General features: G+C 35.9%; 1 protein-coding gene across 3 annotated transcripts in view; it reads left to right on the forward strand.

The window, feature by feature from the left end:
* Positions 1–18,322, forward strand: part of GABRA4 (gamma-aminobutyric acid type A receptor subunit alpha4) — a 62,801-nt gene that overhangs the window by 15,868 nt on the left and 28,611 nt on the right. For 2 of the 3 annotated variants that reach the window (XM_068542233.1, XM_068542234.1), the window contains exons 4-8: positions 613–833; positions 1,006–1,088; positions 3,743–3,886; positions 5,339–5,491; positions 12,468–12,727. In XM_068542233.1, the coding sequence (XP_068398334.1) occupies positions 613–833; positions 1,006–1,088; positions 3,743–3,886; positions 5,339–5,491; positions 12,468–12,727 (861 nt within the window). The remainder of the gene's footprint in view (positions 1–612; positions 834–1,005; positions 1,089–3,742; positions 3,887–5,338; positions 5,492–12,467; positions 12,728–18,322) is intronic. The other variant, XM_068542236.1, reaches the window with a different exon arrangement.

The following is an 18,322-nucleotide window of genomic DNA, read 5'->3' on the forward strand; positions in this document are numbered from 1 at the left end:
CAATTGCTCACTACCCCTCTCCCCCACTTCCATCTCTCAGGCATAAAGAGCTTAGAACATCAAGCACTGGTCAAGATAAATTTGTCCATTCAGTTGTGTTCTCTCATATTAAAGATTTTCAGTTTCCAGGTCAAAGAAACTACTTAACTTTTTTCCTTGACTCTAGGCAAATGTTAATAAATTCTGTGGTCATAAAATTTCTCTTACATATTTTACTTTGCCTTAAAGAGATCCCTACAATTTTATGATTAATTATGCAGTGATATTTGTTACACATTAACTAATTTTGCCACTTGATTTAAAACAAAGTACAACCGTAATTACCTGGTGCTGGTGGTTTTATTAAATTATAGTAATTATTCTTGAATGATTAATATGTATGATTATTTATCTAACAAATGTAGAAGATTAAGGCATAAAGATGGACATAATGTGCTTTAATTGCTGACACTCTTTTTTGCTCCATTCATTTTTTTAAAAAATTTTGCTCCTATTTGTTTTTATTTGGGGTAGTCTTTTTGGAGTGGGAAAGAGGCTAGAATTTAATACATTTTTCTGCATATTTATGTGTAGTCATCTGTGATTGAATATGTCACAAACTAATTTCCCTAGGAATACACAATGGATGTGTTCTTCAGACAGACATGGATTGACAAAAGACTAAAATATGATGGCCCCATTGAAATTCTGAGATTGAACAATATGATGGTAACAAAAGTATGGACTCCTGATACTTTCTTCAGGAATGGAAAGAAATCTGTCTCACATAATATGACCGCTCCAAATAAGCTTTTTAGAATTATGAGAAATGGCACTATTTTGTACACAATGAGGTAGTCATTTTTCTTTTTTGCTTTTTATCTTTTTAACACTCTTTTTTCCTTTCTTCCCTTCCTTCCTTCCTGTCTTTCTTTTTTTCCTTCCTTCCTGCTTCCTCATTGAGGGATCTTTAAATTACTTTTAAAGAAAGTGTTGATTTTGTTTAATTGCCTTTTTCCATCATAGACTCACCATAAGTGCAGAGTGTCCCATGAGATTGGTGGATTTCCCCATGGATGGTCATGCATGCCCTTTGAAATTTGGGAGTTGTAAGTTACAATAAAAATGTTGTTAGAATTTATGATTATCTCACGCAAGCTGATATTTTTATATGTGCATGATTTTCCATAGTCCAACATTTCAACCACTGTCCCTGACAACAGCTGTCCAAGGTTTGACTGTTTATTATCTAATATATGTAAATAAAGAACTAAAAACAACCCCTTTTCCCCCAAAAAGCAAAACTACATTTCTACTTACCTAGCCTACCTAGATAGCCTAGGTAGATTGACTCATAATTAATAGGTTGATGATCCGTGGTGAAATTTAGGGGCCTCTGAACTCCATGTGTTGGTGGTGTAACACAGAAAGCATAAATGATTTTTTTGTTTTTGTAATTTAATAGTTTCTGTTACAAGCAGAATCCTTTATGGCAGACTTGAAAAAAGCAGAAGAAGGTTTGGGGCTTCCTGTCATGACATAGGTTAGAATAGCATAAGCAGCACTCTTAGTATAAAAGCGACCAAAGCATGACCAAAACAGAGTAGGAGGTGTGGTCTGATATGTAGACAGAGCAAGACAGTATAGTGCCTTATAGACCACATTAAGGAGTTTGGATATTATTCTAAGTGCTTTAGAACACCTTTGGAAGGATTTACTAAGGGGTGTGGCACTCTTTGATTGACATTTCACAATTTCACTTCAGCTTTTCTACCTAGAAAGGATTGTAGAGATGCTAGAGAGAAGCAGAGAAGAGTTGGAGGCTGTATGTGTTAATGTGGATACAAAGATGGTGGTGGCTTAGACTAGGATGGTACCAGAGGAGATGTGAGACAGATGGATTTGGGATATTTTGTGGACGTGAAGGCAAGAGGATAAAATGAATGGGTAGGACAGAATATGGAATTCCTTTCCCCCAAGCTGCCTTCTCAGAGATGGCAGCAAAATGTGATCGTCTCTTCTAACGTCTGCCTCAGATATTTGACTCAATCAGAATCTACCAAAAATAGATGCTGACTTTTACTATTGCTTCACATTCTTAGCCTCACTGATTGTGAAACTGTTGCCTGCTGTTATCATTGCTCATTGCTTAACTTAATGAGACTCGGCAGTCACCATTCTTTTTATAACCCCCAGTAATCACAATATTCCGTTGGCCTAACTTGAAGCTAGAGAGGGTCCTTTGCTCCCTGACCAGTGATTTAATGAGAGAAGATAAAAACAGAAAAAATATGTGGACAGAAAGGTCGATCTTACTGGGGCCAGAATTTAAAACTATTTGTGCTATAATTTAAATTTCACCCAAGATAGCTCTAATCTAGGGAAAGTCCTTTCCCACCCATCCACCACCACCACCCCCCCCGCCCCCAGATCTCATGGAACACTCTTCAGAGTGACTTGAACATAGGTGGTCCTCCATCAGGGTTTGTATAAAATGAAGAAATTATTCCTTGGAAGCTGATGATTTGGGGTTGAGAACTGAAAAGAGAGGCCCATCATACTTATCAAATAAAGATGCTTAATTACTTTGGAAGGAGAAAAATAACATTTAACTATGTTTACAATTCATAGGCATGAGAAAAAACGGGGAAAAATGGTTATAAGATAACCAAGAGTAGGATACCTGATTTAAAATATCATGCAGGATCATAGCATTCTGGGACTTTAAATGCATGATTAAGCATAAATATACTTCAGAAGATAAACCTTGACACACAATTGTATACTGCTAAATGACAACACAAGCCTTATAGTTTGTTTTGCAAAGTCGCTTATAAAGATAGTCTCCCTAGGTATCAGTTCCTTTTGTAGAATTAAACACTTTCACTGAGGACCTACTGTGCTCTAGGCCTTTTAGGAAGGTTTGCAGAGTGTAGCATACAATTCCTCTTTGTCCTTCTGAACTCATTTGTGTGTGAGCCAAGCTATCTGTCCTGGGTAGACTGGTAAGCAAGCAGCTGGTCTCCATTTGTACTGAACACCAAATAATAGAAAATGGGCTTGAATTGCCGCTAGGAGGGATTTGTTGAAGATGGAAGGGAAAATGTTCTGATTGTGAGAGTTTAACGGTAGTGGAACTGGTTGTGTAAGTACATTCCCTGGAGAGCTTTATAAACAGCATAGCCAGTTGTTACCGCAGAGTAGTTCCCAAAAAGCATGGGTATTGCCCAGAGGCAGAGTCTGGAATAGGTGACCCCTGGAGAGCTCTCTCAACAGTAGGATTTGCTCTTTTTGTTTTTTTTGTCGTATTATTATAGGCAGCATCTGGTACATTTCTAATTGGCAGAGCTGCATTAGAATGGAAGAAGTCGATATTGGTCAAATACTGGAAGTGAGTTAGAAAGGAAGGGAGTAGCAGTTGGACAGTACTTTTGGAGGGTCTATTATTTCTGCTTTTCAACTGTTTATCCTATTAGTATGGAAACATACCAAGTGCACTGATGCATACATAGCATTTTAGTTGCCTTAGTTGTAGTCTCCCCTCCAAACCTTTGGCATAAAAATAAGAAATATGCCCAGTTGCAAGGCTGTTTATTTAATCTCTACAGTCTTCTCAATCTTAAACGTGTTTGAATAAATCATAATGATTCTTGTTTTCATTTATTACATCTTTCCTGAACATGTGTAATATTCTTAATCGTTGACCATCAATGCTGATGGAAAAGGAGCTCTGAATCTAACCACATTCTGTGCTCTCATCCAGATGCCTATCCGAAGAGTGAGATGATTTATACGTGGACAAAAGGTCCTGAGAAATCAGTAGAAGTTCCAAAGGAGTCTTCCAGCTTAGTTCAGTATGACTTGATTGGGCAAACTGTATCAAGTGAAACTATCAAATCCATCACGGGTGAGATGTTTAACAATTTGAGTCAATATGCTACCTGGCATTAGCAATAGAGTTTTGTCCTAGCTTCTTCATTGAAATAGCTCGTGTTTTCAGGGGACAACTAAAAGTTTCCAGAAATAGAGTTGATGCATAAATCACAGTTCAGACTTTCTTTATTTATATTTAAATCTTGTTTTAGTTTAAAATAAATTCTGAGTTGGTGACATGTGAGAAGTGAGCTGGTTTTCTTATTCGGAAACAAACGCCAATAATCAAATATATCAAAACTATTTTCAACAGAATTCTGAGGCGGGAAATCTGACTATTGATTTTTGAGCACTGGATTTCCCTGTTCTTTGGTACTTCCCCAAATCTTTTTTTTTAAATCTCGCCCAATTTTTGTGGTGCTACGCTACCCTCTTTTCAAAAGTAAAAGCAAAATATAAAGCTTAATTATAAAATATATTAAGGGTGTATATTAAAGCTATCACATGAGTAGATGGATGATTATTATTGATGATTCTTGGTCTGTACTTACTTTGGAGATGTGAATGGTAAGAAGCATAGGATTTAGTTTTTGTCATATTCAATGGGGAAAAACAGCTAATTATTGCTTGTTCTAAAACTAGTCCTTACATACACATATCACCAGGAAAAAATATTTTTTTTGAAGACATTTCTTTTCCAGCCTGTAAGTGGGATTAAAAATACATTTTGGGAGGATTTGAGTCTTCTGAATCTTGGGCTTCACAGTCTGAGAATAAAGCTACTGCTTCCTAAGGAACTTTCTCAATACGTTACTTTCAGATGTAACATTAAAAATATTATCAAGAGCTACCAGAAATCTTATGGTATATTTACTTATTAGCTTTTTTAGGTTTTTGTCTAAATGCCAATAAAACATGCCTGAACTCAGGGATGTTACGTATGGCTCTATGTTATATGTGTTTCTTTGTATTTTTCTTCACATATACCACATTTAGAAATAAAGCTCTTTCCTAAAACTAAGACAGTAAGGAAACTTTTCCCTAAGCATATATGTATATATAATGTATACCCGTGTATTCCAATTCTTTCTAAAATTAAGCTTTATATTTTCATGTGTGTGTGTATTTTCATTTTTTTCTAGTAATTTTCCATAAAAGTTAGGTCTAAATTCTGCTCTAGAAAATGCTGAAAATGAAGGCTAATCACTTTAAAATAGAAAGCACTGCAAGAATTTTTATAAAGTTATAGCCCAACTTATTAAATTGCTTAATTACTACATGCAACAGAAATGTTTTTCTGTGTAATGACGTACAGTCTCATTCCCCCCCTAGTTGGGAACTACGTATTTCTCAGTGCTTGTGTTGTTACGCAATCCGATACTTTCTTTGCCTAGAATACTGTTTGTTAGTCTGAAATATGATTATAAAGCCATTGAATAATTGCCCACAGAACCTATAATGTATTTTCCTCATGTTTCATTCACAGGTGAATATATCGTTATGACGGTTTACTTTCACCTCAGACGGAAGATGGGTTATTTTATGATTCAGACGTACATTCCATGTATTATGACAGTAATTCTTTCTCAAGTTTCATTCTGGATAAATAAGGAATCAGTTCCAGCTAGGACTGTATTCGGTAATTATAATCATTTCTTGGGTATTTTTGTCCACCTTACATTTTGATCATGGGAATAACCTTTAGATATCATCTCTAACAAAATATTAAACAGTAATATATCTGGCTGTGCTAAGTAAAGAATCACATAAGGTTTCATTTTTATCAGCCAATACAAAGTAATAAAGCTTGAGAGGATATGGGCAGTCCATCCCTCCCTTTGGGCTCCACCAGATTTCCTTTATTGAGAACTAGCAGGTGAAGACCAAGTGTGAATCTGAATATAATTTCACTTTGGGTGATGTTCTTGGGTTCCTAGCTTAATGCTGTGTAATTGAATTAAAAATCATATCTATGTGTTGAAATGAAATGCATTGGGAGCTTAAAGTAAAACAAATAAAAGTCGTGGATGAATGAATTTGAAAACCTTAGAATAATTTGCCTTTTAATGAAGAGGAACAAAAGGCAAATGGTTTAAATGCATGGAATTGGAAGTATTATATGCTTAGTTTATTAGCTCATTATTATATTCTACCTACATCTTTTTTTTCAGAATACTACACATTTTATTCTTTTTGTTTTTACAGTGGCTTCCTATATATCATATTCTTAACCATATGAAGTCCAGAACACCTGAGTTTTAAATTTTTATAGCTGAAAATAAGCCTTTTGCATATCAGTCTTGCTTTTAAATATTAAAATTAGTTATAATGATATTTATTTAATTTAACGTATCTCTCTATTCTTTTTCTATTGATTGTGAGTGGCAAAAGCGTTCAGTTATGGGATGAAAATGATCAGAATTGCTCTGGAATGGAGGTATAGTCCTCACAAGAGATGCCAATTTCCCTTTGCTTTTTCTACTTGGTAGAAAGCCAAATAGAAGCCGTGGTATAATATCCCTCATCACACAATAGCTGAAGGGATGCTGGTGAGAAGGAACTGGAGAGAATGGGAACTTCTCATCCCACCCCTGATCCATTTAGAGAACTTCTGATATAAGGGCATCTTAGTGTTCTCAGTGGACCTGAATGTGGGGTGTTTGCCACGGACACCCTCCCCCACCCCTTTAGGTTCACTCAAGAAGGTTTTGGAATCCTACCAGGGATACTCTTAGAGGAGGGTCAGTGCTGGGGGTAGGGTGTGACCTCACGAAGGCAGTGAACAGGTGTTATGGCACTACCTACTTCGTAGAGTTGCGAGGGTTCATTGCAAGTGTTGAGTAAATTTTAGCTATTAAAAATTGGTGTGAAAGTGAAAGAGGAAAAAACACGTCTAAGCTTTGGACTCCAATAGGTCAGGTTTTAAAACCCACATCTGCCACTTATTTTCTCCATCCATAAAATTGTGATAACACGTCTCTCCTTCATAGACTAGTAAAGATTTAGAATTATGTGCGGTACTCATTACAGGGTATATGGAGCACTTAGCACATATTAGTTACTCTTTCCCATATGCTCTATTGCGTAGGGGAGATTTATTTTGTTATGACCTGGTTTCCTTGATTATTAACTGTTTCTAAAAGAAAATATGCATTATTATGTAATGCCAGACACTCTGCTAAATTCTTTTTTTTTAAGTGAAATACAGTTTATTTGCAGTGTTGTGTTAGTTTCAGGTGTACAGCAAAGTGACTCAGTCGTATATATATATATATATATATGTATATATACACACACATATATGTATATTCTTTTTCATATTCTTTTCCCTCCGAGGGTATTACAAAATATTGAGTATTGTTCCCTGTGCTATAAGTAGGTACTTGTTGTTTATTTTATATATAGTAGAGTGTATATATTAATCCCAAACTCCTAATTTATTCCTCTCCCCACTTTCCTCTTTGGTAACCATAAGTTTCTTTTCTGTATCTGTGAGTCTGTTTCTGTTTTGTAAATAAGTTCATTTGTATCATTGTTTACATTCCACATGTAAGTGATATCATATGATAGTTTTCTTTCTCCGTCTGGCTTATTTCACTTAGTATGATAATCTCTAGGTCCATCCATGTTGCCGACAAGGGATTAATCTGCGAAATGCTTGATGTCCATTCTCTCATTGAGTGCAGTGAGCGCTCAGTTAACCTTGGGTCTACACATCATGTCCAGAGGCAGCCTGACTGGGCAGGAAGTATCTGCTGAGGCTGAGAACCAGATCAAAGTCCCTTAACTTTTCCTCGTACAAAAAAATTAATATTTCAGGAACTATCATCATTGAAAATAAAAATAAAATTACTTTTACACATATACCATCTTTTTTCTATGTTCCTAAATAATTTCTAGAACAGATAATATTGACCCATTAATGATGCCTTTGATTAAGAGGTAGTCATGTCGAAAGTGCAGACTCTGGAGCGAGACAAAAGTTGTAACCCCAAAGACTACCACTTATTAGCTGTGAACCTTCAGTGAGTTATTTCTGCCTGTTTCCTCACGTGTTACAACAGGATACATTGTTGCTACTACATAGGGTTGTTAGGAGGATTCAATGAGTTAATTTGTTTTTGTTTTTGGTTTTTTTTGTTTATTTTGGGATTTTTTGCTTTTTTTTTAATTTTTATTTATTTTTGGCTGTGTTGGGCCTTCATTGCTGTGTGCGGGCTTTCTCTAGTTGTGGTGAGCTGGGGCTACTCTTCGTTGTGGTGCTCAGGCTTCTCAATGCGTTGGCTTCTCTTGTTGCGGAGCACAAGCTCTAGGCGCCCGGGCTTCAGTAGTTGTGGCGCATGGGCTCAGTAGTTGTGGTGTGTGGACTCTAAGGCATGCGGACTTCAGTAGTTGTGGTGAGCGGGCTCTAGAGCACAGGCTCAGTAGCTGTGGCACACGGGCTTAGTTGCTCCGCAGCATGTGGGATCTTCCCGGACCAGGGCTCGAACCCGTGTCCCCTGCATTGGCAGGCGGATTCTTAACCACTGTGCCACCAGGGAAGCCCCCAATGAGTTAATTTGGATAAAGCCCTTGGAACAATGCCTACCACACAGTAAATACTATTTTTAGTGTCATTGATTACTATGACAGTTCACGCTGCCATCTCCCTCATTTGAGAATCACTACTTGATACTATAATGTGAATGTTCTCCATATTTTCTAGTTATTGTGATTGGTTGATAAGCTTTGAATGCTTTCTTGGTTGATTATAAACTCATAGCCACTGTTTTGTCCCATTTGTCCCCAAATAATAGAAATTTCCAGTGGTATGGGGAGAGATAGCATTGATTATATATTATATTGCCCACCCAACATTTCGTATCCAGATAAGATACTGTAAGGAAATTAAGTAGCATGTGGTAAGGATACCGGTAACATTAACAATAATGATGATAAGATTTGCCATGTACTGATAGGGGTCATCTTATTTAATCTTCACAATAACTCAGCAAGGTAGGCACTATTAATTTCATATGGCTAAGGATATAGACTCAAAGAGATTAAGAAACTTGTATAAAGTCATATATTTAAGTGATAGACCCCAGACAATTTCTGCCTAACTTTGAGAACTCTCCCATTTCTACTCTGCCTTTCTTTCTTTACAGGGGGTCTGGGGACATGGGGGCTTGTGGAGAATTCCAGAGCTGCTGAGTGAAATTGTATGGCTGTGTGCTGAGGATACTTTGTGGGTAGCTTTTTCCATTCTGATTCCTTTCTGATTGTGCTCATGTACCAAGATATTGGTTTTGATTGAGCAGGGAAATTATGCCCAATAATTAAGTCTTCTAAGACCTAAGATGTGTCAGAATGATAATTATTAAATTGTTTATTGATGCTTTCGATGGTATTTTCTTAAGGAAGTTAAGTTTTCAGTATTTGCGGGCACGTAAGCACTCTTTCATTTGAGATTCAGGTAAAAACAATTAATTCTGGTCTAGTATTTATCTTTCCTAATTCTCATTTTCCTCTTCACTCAAGGAGAGAATTTTCTGGGTCAGGGGTGTCTTTCAAGATCATGCAAAAACAAAACCAAAAAACTATCAGTGTAAATATGAGAAGTAGAGTGTGCTAAATCCTCTGGAAAGGGCTTCTATCTCTAAAGTTGTATGCCTCTAAGTTTTCTAATTATTCCAGTATAGTAAAACATGAAATCTGAGTAAATGCCAGCTGGCATATGTACATCATTACTAGTTCATTTTCTAGGAGTGGCTAGCCAAAAATTCACTCTTGTGTACAGTCTTAGCCTACTCGTACATGTCCTCTTCCAGCTTCTGGGCCAGCCAACATGGTGCATATTCAGCACTCTAAAAACAGGAACTGGCGTCAGTACTTGAACGTGTCAAAAAAATTCCATGGTTATTAAAGTGCTTCCAGGGTAGATGTGGTAACGGATGTACTATCTTCCTCGATGCAGAGGAAGCATGGCGTCTTATCTGAAAAGCTGGCATCTGTTTGCTATTGTGTTGGTGTTTATTTAAGCAAATGTTCCACCTAAAAACAGGTGTAATAAGCCCATTCCTGTTGTGCTAGTGCTTTCTTAAATTTGAACTCCAGGCAGAGAAACTTTTTAATGTCTAAAGGGATGGCAACTTCAAACACTCAGCCAATTGTTTATGCCAGTTACTTTCCTAATTTTGCCAACAGTCATAAAATAGGAGCCATAATATCTGAAGGGTCTTTCTACAAACTTTAGAATCAAGTTTACCCTAGACAATGAAAAGAGAGATGGAAAGCGGCCACATATCCAATGTTTTTGTGTTGATGTCCATACATTATTTAACATATTCATAAACCTGGTGATCCACCCTCCTTAACATTCAGAAAGTAATTTTTGGATTCATGGCTCAATAATTGAATTAATATTCTGCTTACTTAGCACTAATAATGGAATTTCTTCTCATACTGCAGGAGAAGAGGAAGACCACTACTTCTGGTCCTCAGGAGAAATCGTTCTATTACCAAAAAAAAATGTTCAAAGCAACATGGAGAATCTTAAGTTGCTTATATTTGAGTTTCAGTTTCCTTTCTGATTATCACAGTATGGTCTCTGTGAAATTTTCTGAGTTCTAAGCAGTATTCTTATTTACACTGCACTGTTCATTTTTTATTTTCAAGTGCTTTCAGCACAATTTCTATGCTATTAGAGGAAACATGCTTAATAAAGTTGTAGAACATTTTTGAATTCTTAATAGGCCATTAAACTTAAGTTGTTACGAATAAGAAGAAAAACTTTGATATATCTTTAAATTTTGTAGCTAAAATTTTTCGGAATTAAATTAGGGTTTATTCACATATCTCACAATGAGCATGGGAATGGTGCCATTTTCCTGAGATTTAAAATAGAGGCCTAAAAGTCCTGAGGTCTCTTTTCGAAACAAAGTCTACTAAATTCACAAGATTGCATTTTCATAGGCATTTAGGTATTTATATATTTGACTGAATAAACACATTTTAAAATCTGTTTTTGACTAATAAAATGCTAAAAATAGCATGAAAAAATTTTTAAAGGGAATACAACCAAATTCTCAACTTTCTTCCTCTGTATAGTTTATGGAATGTTTTTGAAAGATCCATAGCTCAGAAGCTACACAGTTGCTCTAATTTTTCATGTTCTAAACATTGACAATTCAGAAGGGACTTTCTAGAAAATGGATTGGTGAAGAGCTGAAAAACGTATTTTTATTTACAGTGCATTTATCATGTGCTCGGCACTACGTGAAATATGGTAAATCCCGAAGCAGTGTTAGACATCCTGCCCTTAAGAAGTCTATGCTCAATCAAGTAGTGGAAACAAAGCTCACACAAATGGAACAATTAGGGAACAATACAAGGCAGAACATAATTAAGTGCTGAGTTGAGAAGACAATATTATTTCTCCCTACATCAAAATACTATTATTCTTTTATTATTGCATGGGACTCACTATTTTTTCAGTTTAACGTGTGTTATTTGGCTTTCAGCTGCGGATTGGCATGGACTGGATATAGTTTATGCCTTCATCATTGTTATCGTTGTCATCAACACCATCCCCAAACACCTGGGTGTGTCAATTCAAGAGATTTCCTAGGCATTACATAGAATGAGTTTAAATGGATATGGTAAATCTCCATGTAAATTTCCAAGCTTAACTACGTAACATGGATTAGGTACACAGAGAGACAAAGATTCAGAAAGGGACAATTGTGCAAATATTAGCATCCTTACGTAATGCATTTCTCTGTAGTTTCAGTGGCAAGTGGAATTCTTCCATTGAGAATGGGGACTGACTTTTTTCCCAGGCTGAGGAGAAGGCTTTTCTGGAGATGATATGCTTCAGAAGCCTATTGATGTGTGAGAAGTACCTCTATTCTTGTTGCCAATATTTTCCTGCCAACCATAAACTGATGGGCAGTAGATGTCCAATATTTTTAAAGCCAAATTATTCTAGAAGTCTATTTCTCAGGAGTATACCTATGTTGTTTTATATAAATTAAGCTATTTTACAACTAGTAAATTTATTATTTTAATTCAATAAGTAATATTCAGGTAAAGACTATAAATACATATAACTTGTGCTTTTTCTGATAGAGATTCTCAACAGCAGTGGGCCATGCCTACCCCAGGAATTCTGAAGCTTCAATTTTCATTGCTACCATCTTCCCACTCCTGGTTGAGAGTCAGTGCTTCAATGAGTCACACCTCCTGTTAGGTGTGTGTTGAGTTTCTCAGGTACATTGGCCCAGGTACTAACATCAACCCAATATATGTTAGGTGCCTTACATACTTTTAATCTTCATTGTAAACCCAATAAGTGGGTATCAAATGAAACCAGTGAGTTTTCCTAACTTAATCCAACTCACACTGAGCCAATGATTAGAAGACCCAGGATTTGAACCATATCTGTCTCTCACTCCAAAGCCTGTGCTAATTTCACTGAACCACTATGACTGGAATCTTACATCAGAGATGGTTTGGTTTGAGTTATTGTAAACTTTGTTACCCTCACCCCACCAAATTTCCAGGTCTTTTTTGTTTGTTTTTTTGCATTGAAGTGACCGTAAAGTATTTTGTCTCTTTGCTCTTTTGCTTTGAAGGAATAACCACAGTCCTCACCATGACCACACTGAGCATCAGTGCACGGCATTCTTTGCCCAAAGTGTCCTATGCGACTGCCATGGATTGGTTCATAGCTGTCTGCTTTGCTTTTGTGTTTTCGGCCCTTATTGAGTTTGCTGCTGTCAACTACTTTACCAATGTTCAAATGGAGAAAGCCAAAAGGAAGACATCAAAAGCCCCCCAGGAAATTCCAGCTGCTCCAGTGCTGAGAGAAAAGCATCCTGAAGCACCTCTGCAGGTATTTGACTTAATATCCTTTAGTTTAAGATTTCAGCGTCTTGGTCAAATTTGCATTGCCGGGGAAAAGCTAAGAAGTTGAAGATCCCAGTGACAATTTGTAAGTCATTTAAAAATCCAGAAAAATATTAAAGGATAATCATGCATTTAAACTTTAAAACTGTGATTAGTGGCTTAAAAGTTAAACAGCTCTGGATGAGCTTGAGGTACACGGCTAGTTGTCTGAAAGTTCTTTTCAGGATTAAAAAATTTTTATAGAGAGGGGCAAAATCTTATGTATGCGCTTAAAAGCAACCTGTGGATACCCTTAAGTGGGTTGGAAAGGCATCTCAGTAGAGTTCATTGAACAAAGTAAAGCAGCAGTTCTTAACATAGCTGCACATGAGAACGATCCCATGGGGCTGTGCCCTTGTATGGAAGAAGAAAACAAAACCAATAAGTATAAAGACCCATTGTTGTAGGTTATGCACATCCAAGACTGAGAATTCTTGTCCTAAAGAGACATATCTAAAAGGATATGAAAGCCTAATGAGAGCTACTGAAATTTACATTGGGCACATAAGTGATTCTGTGATTAAAAAAATTAAAAAGTGACTTCTTCCTCATGGAGGCCAGTTGTACAAAACTAGCAAGATCCTCATGAAAATGAGAAAGCTAACAGCCATCCCTTCTTCCCTCTCCTCCTCTTCCTTCTCTACATCCTCTCCCTCCTCCTCTTCCTCTGATACTCTGCTCTCTCTCTCTGTCTCTTTTTCTCACTCTACTTGACTTCCTCCTTGAATCAACAAAATGTCTGTGGTCACATGCACAACCTTATTGTGGTTACCACAAATGGTAGTCTAAAACTCCTTTTGTCTACATGTGCCCAAATCAAAATATATATAAATCATCAACTTTATTCTCTATAGGTGATAACTCATTCCCTTAATTATTCATACACGCATTCATCCTTTTTTTTCACTCATTTAACAAACAGACGTTTAGTACCAACTATGAGCCAGGCACTGTTTCTGGTCTGAAAAGCAAGGGTATCCAAAGCCCCATGACAAATATCTTACTCTATATAGCTTATCTTTCAGTGTGTAGGGAGACAGACAATTTAAAAACATATATAGTAAAACTCTTAGGTGTGTTAGATGGTGATAGTGGTATGACAGTGCTGAAGCACCAAAGTGGGAAGGAAGTGCTGGGGCCTTGTGACAGGGGTGGGATTCAGTTCAGAGACCAGGCAGGCAGGGAAATCCTGCCATAGAAGATGACAGTAGAACAATTAGGTTAGGGGTTTAACCTGGCAAGGATTAACTGTTAAGGCTCCTACAGTTTATAGCTCTCCTCCCACAGGGCTCTGGACACTGGTTCTCTAAGAATGGCATGTGAGCAGATAGGAAAATTGTTGTCCTTCCATTAAGTAAGTTTGGATAGCTTACATTTTCCTCTAAAGGAATAAGTTTCAACAAGATTTTCAAAATTATTAGAATGAATTTTGTATACTATTTTCAGTCAAAAAAAACCCCCTGATTATCTACAGTTTTATTCCCTTTCCAATTCCCCATAGGTAATTTTATGCCCTTTCTGCCTTTTACTGTTATTTCATTTGCTTTGCTTTGTTGTGTTGAGGCCTTGGTAGAAGAATTCTATTTACTCTCCCTTTAAAAAAATTATCTTGTATTTACTTGTTTACTTTACTTTTTTTTCTAATTACTGACTTAAGATTTATTTTAATTTCATCTTTCTGCAGGTTAATGTTGTTACTCTTTTTTAGCTTCTTGAGTTTAGTTCTTATTAATTTATTTTCACTGTTTCTTATTTAATAATAAAGTTTCCTTTATTGCAATGAGATTTGCTTTGCATATAGCATTAGCCAATTCATAACTTTTGATATGTTATATTATTATAATTATTTGCTAAGTATTCTGTAGTTATACTGCTATTTTTCTCTACAAGCTCAGAATTATTTGGAAGATAACGTTAAAGTTTCCAAGTGGGATTTTGTTTATTTGTCTCCATTGTATTTTTCGTTGTATCACTTTATGTTCAGAAATGTTACTTGTACAAATTTGAATGTTGTTGATATTTTCATTGTGCCCTGAGTTATGCTAAAAGCTTATAAATGTTTGATGGCAATTTAAAGGAGTTGACTGTTAGTTATTCAATTAATTTTACCTAAAACATTATTATTTCACCCTCTTAATAAGTCACTCTTGATCTTTCAAATACCAAGAAAGTTATGAAAAATTCTCCCACAAATATTATGAGATTCTGTTAGTGCATTTTGCATTTTAACTATTTTTGTTTTATGCCTTTTTGATGCTTCAATATTCAACATGTAAAGATTTATAACAGCTCTATTTTCATATCAATCTATTAATTTAATCATAAAATAACCTTTTTGGGGAGGTTCCATATAATGCCCCTTGAATTCTATTTGATCTGATTTTATTATTTTTTTTTTATTCTTTCTTAATATTAACTTTTGTAGTATATTTTTATGGCTAAATTTTCCTATTTTCTCTTTTCTCATGTACTTTGGAAGCTATATATCATATTACTATATAACCAGTGGTTATCTTTAAGTTTTAAAATGACATATTGTAACTTATGATTTTCTAATATTGTTGAAATTATAACATATACTGACTCTTCCATGTAGCTGTTAACTCCCCCCAACCCCAGGATTACTCAAGTCTAAAGATTCTGCATTTGGAAATATTTTATATATAATTTTCTTTTCTGTTTATAATGAGTTGATGTAGTTCCCTTTTCATTTTTGCAAGGTGAAGAGGCTCCTAGCACTAGTGTTATAATAGTATAAATACTTGAAAGTACCTCTTAATCAGCAAAAAACCATTCTGCAGAATTTCCAAAGGTGGGATGAGAACCAATAGTTCCTTGAAACATATCTCTTGACTACTACAGCATCACTGGCGAGTGGTAGGTTGAGTGCATCCAGTTGGCTAAGCCCACTCTTGGCAGCATGGGCCACATGCTGGGTGCAAATGGCATAATCAAGATTAAGAAGATGAAATTTGTTTGTGAAGGGCATAGAGTCATAGTATTTAAGGGTTGAGAAGGAGTTTATAATAAATCTCATCAAAATATTCATCATATGTTTCATGTCCTCTACAGTGTGTAACCATATATGTATCGTAACTTAGATTGCCACAGCAGTTTCCTGAAGAATATCTATGTTCTACGGACAGTGATTAATGGGTTGGCCCACGCATCCTCCAGAGTACATATTGCTGCCAGAGCGCAGCTGGCTTGGGAGTGTCAGCTGTCATTGAATAGTTCAACTTTGAAGGTTGAGAACACATTAAAATTGAGGAAGGGAGAGAGAAAGAGAGAAAAATATATATATAGATAAATAGGGAGAAGGAAATCAAGATGGGGAAAAAGTGTGTTAAGAGCAAAATTTTAAAACATGTTACTGGAAGGAAATATTCTAATAATCTTATGAAGTTTGGAGTTTCAGTAGAGATTCTAATCAGACAGCTGAAATTTGCTTATTCTAATATGTGTTCCAACTTGTATGGCTATTTGCTAATTTGAATGATGCTGCTTTGTTTAAACTGTGTTTAAACTCCTCATTTGAAATTGCCTTCAGTCTGCACAATACTTGATAATTCAATAGTCCTTTGGGTTAGCTCACTAGTGGTTTGATTCATTGTCACCATATGTGACCTATGGACTGTTAATGGCCTGACAGAGGTTTATGGTGACCATTTTTATTTCTTGGGAATTGGAAAGCTTTTGGTTTATGGAATATTCATGAAGCAAGGAGAAAAGGCCAACTGGAAGACTCTAAGAGCAGCTATGGGCAGCTTGAGTATGTCTTTAGGCATCTCAGGAGGCAAAGCAGCTGTTTTGCTTCTGCTCAACATCACCGTAATTCTGCCTTTGACTCTGTCCTTCCAATATTTAAGTTGAGCTCTAGTCTCGTGGTTCTATCCTTCCATACCCTTACTACTTCTTAGAGTACCTACTCGCTCACTGACTCAGGTGATTTGGATTAATAGGATGATTTGGAAAATAAATAACTATAAAATAAAACGTGGAGATTTCTTAATAAAATCATACTTAAAACTTACTTGAAAATATATTCTGTAGCCCTTGTTCAGTCAGAAAGTATACATTAATGTATGCATGTTGTATGTTGTGAAAAAATCCAATGATATAATGACTACAATTACTTGGACTTTTAAATTGTGTCAGGTACTATGTGATAAGCTTTACATGTGCTACTTAATTTCAAGCTCACAGTAACTATTTTATAGATGAAGAAACTGAATCTTTTTTTTAATATCTTTATTGGAGTATAATTGCTTTACAATGGTGTGTTAGTTTCTGCTTTATAACAAAGTGAATCAGCTATACATATACATATATCTCCATATCTCCTCCCTCTTGCATCTCCCTCCCATCCTCCCTATCCCACCGCTCTAAGTCTTGAAGTTGTTAAGTGATGTAATCAAGATAACACAACTAGAAATGGTAGACCAAATAGAATAGAGCAGTGAAGCACGTTTAATGAAGAAGCTAATTAGTTCGCGTTTAGACACGTGGAAATTTCCAGAGTGGGACATTTTCTTCTATTCCATGAAAACGATGACTTAACTTTTTTCGAACTACAAGTGCGTATTTCTCCACTGTGCACCTTTCCTTTCCCATCTACCTAATTTCTCTGTCTATTTCCATTTTACTGTAACTATTCTTCATGGACTTCTCAATATTAAAGCGTTCATAGATTCTTACAAGGGTATTTGTAAAATTAAAGAGCTATTTGCTCTGCTTAGAGTCTTTAAGAAGAAGATGATACAAAAAAGAAATATAAACAATTCAAGATACACCTTGGATTCAATAATTCAACTGTACTCATGAGAATCTCCTTCTTTACTATCCATTCTTCAAAGTCAAACTCTAGCCCTATTTCCCAGATGAGGATCATTTTGATAGAACTTAAGGATGCCAAGGATATGGTGTCAAGTATCCACATCTACAAAATAATAATAGAATCTGCCAGAGAGACTGCTAATGAAGATTAAATTACATCCTGCATGTAAAGTACATGGTACAGTGCTTAGTACCAAGTAAATAATAGCTGTGATTATTATTTTTTTAAAGTACAGTTGATTTACTATATTATATTAGTTTCATTTGTACAAACAGTGATTGAATATTTTTATAGATTATACTCCATTTAAAGTTATTATAATATAATGGCTATATTCCCTGTTTTGTACAATATATCCTTGTAGCTTACTTATTTTATACATAGTAGTTTGTATCTCTTAATCCCCTACCCTCATCTTGCCCCTCCCTGCTTCCCTCTCCCTACTGGTAACCACTAGTTTGTTCTCTATACCTGTGAGTCTGTTTCTATTTTGTTCTATTCATTCATTTGTTTTTTAAAAAGTATTTATTTTATTTATTTATTTTCCTTATTTTTTTTGGCTGCATTGGGTCTTAGTTGTGGCACATGGGATCTTTGTTGAGGCATGCAGGATCTTTTCATTCAGGCGCACGGTCTGCTCGGGTTTCTCTCTAGTTGTGGCACACAGGCTCCAGGGCGCGTGGGTTCTGTAGTTTGCGGCATGCT

The sequence above is a fragment of the Eschrichtius robustus genome, chromosome 4, assembly GCF_028021215.1.
Source record: "Eschrichtius robustus isolate mEscRob2 chromosome 4, mEscRob2.pri, whole genome shotgun sequence".
NCBI classification, from domain to species: Eukaryota; Metazoa; Chordata; class Mammalia; order Artiodactyla; family Eschrichtiidae; genus Eschrichtius; species Eschrichtius robustus.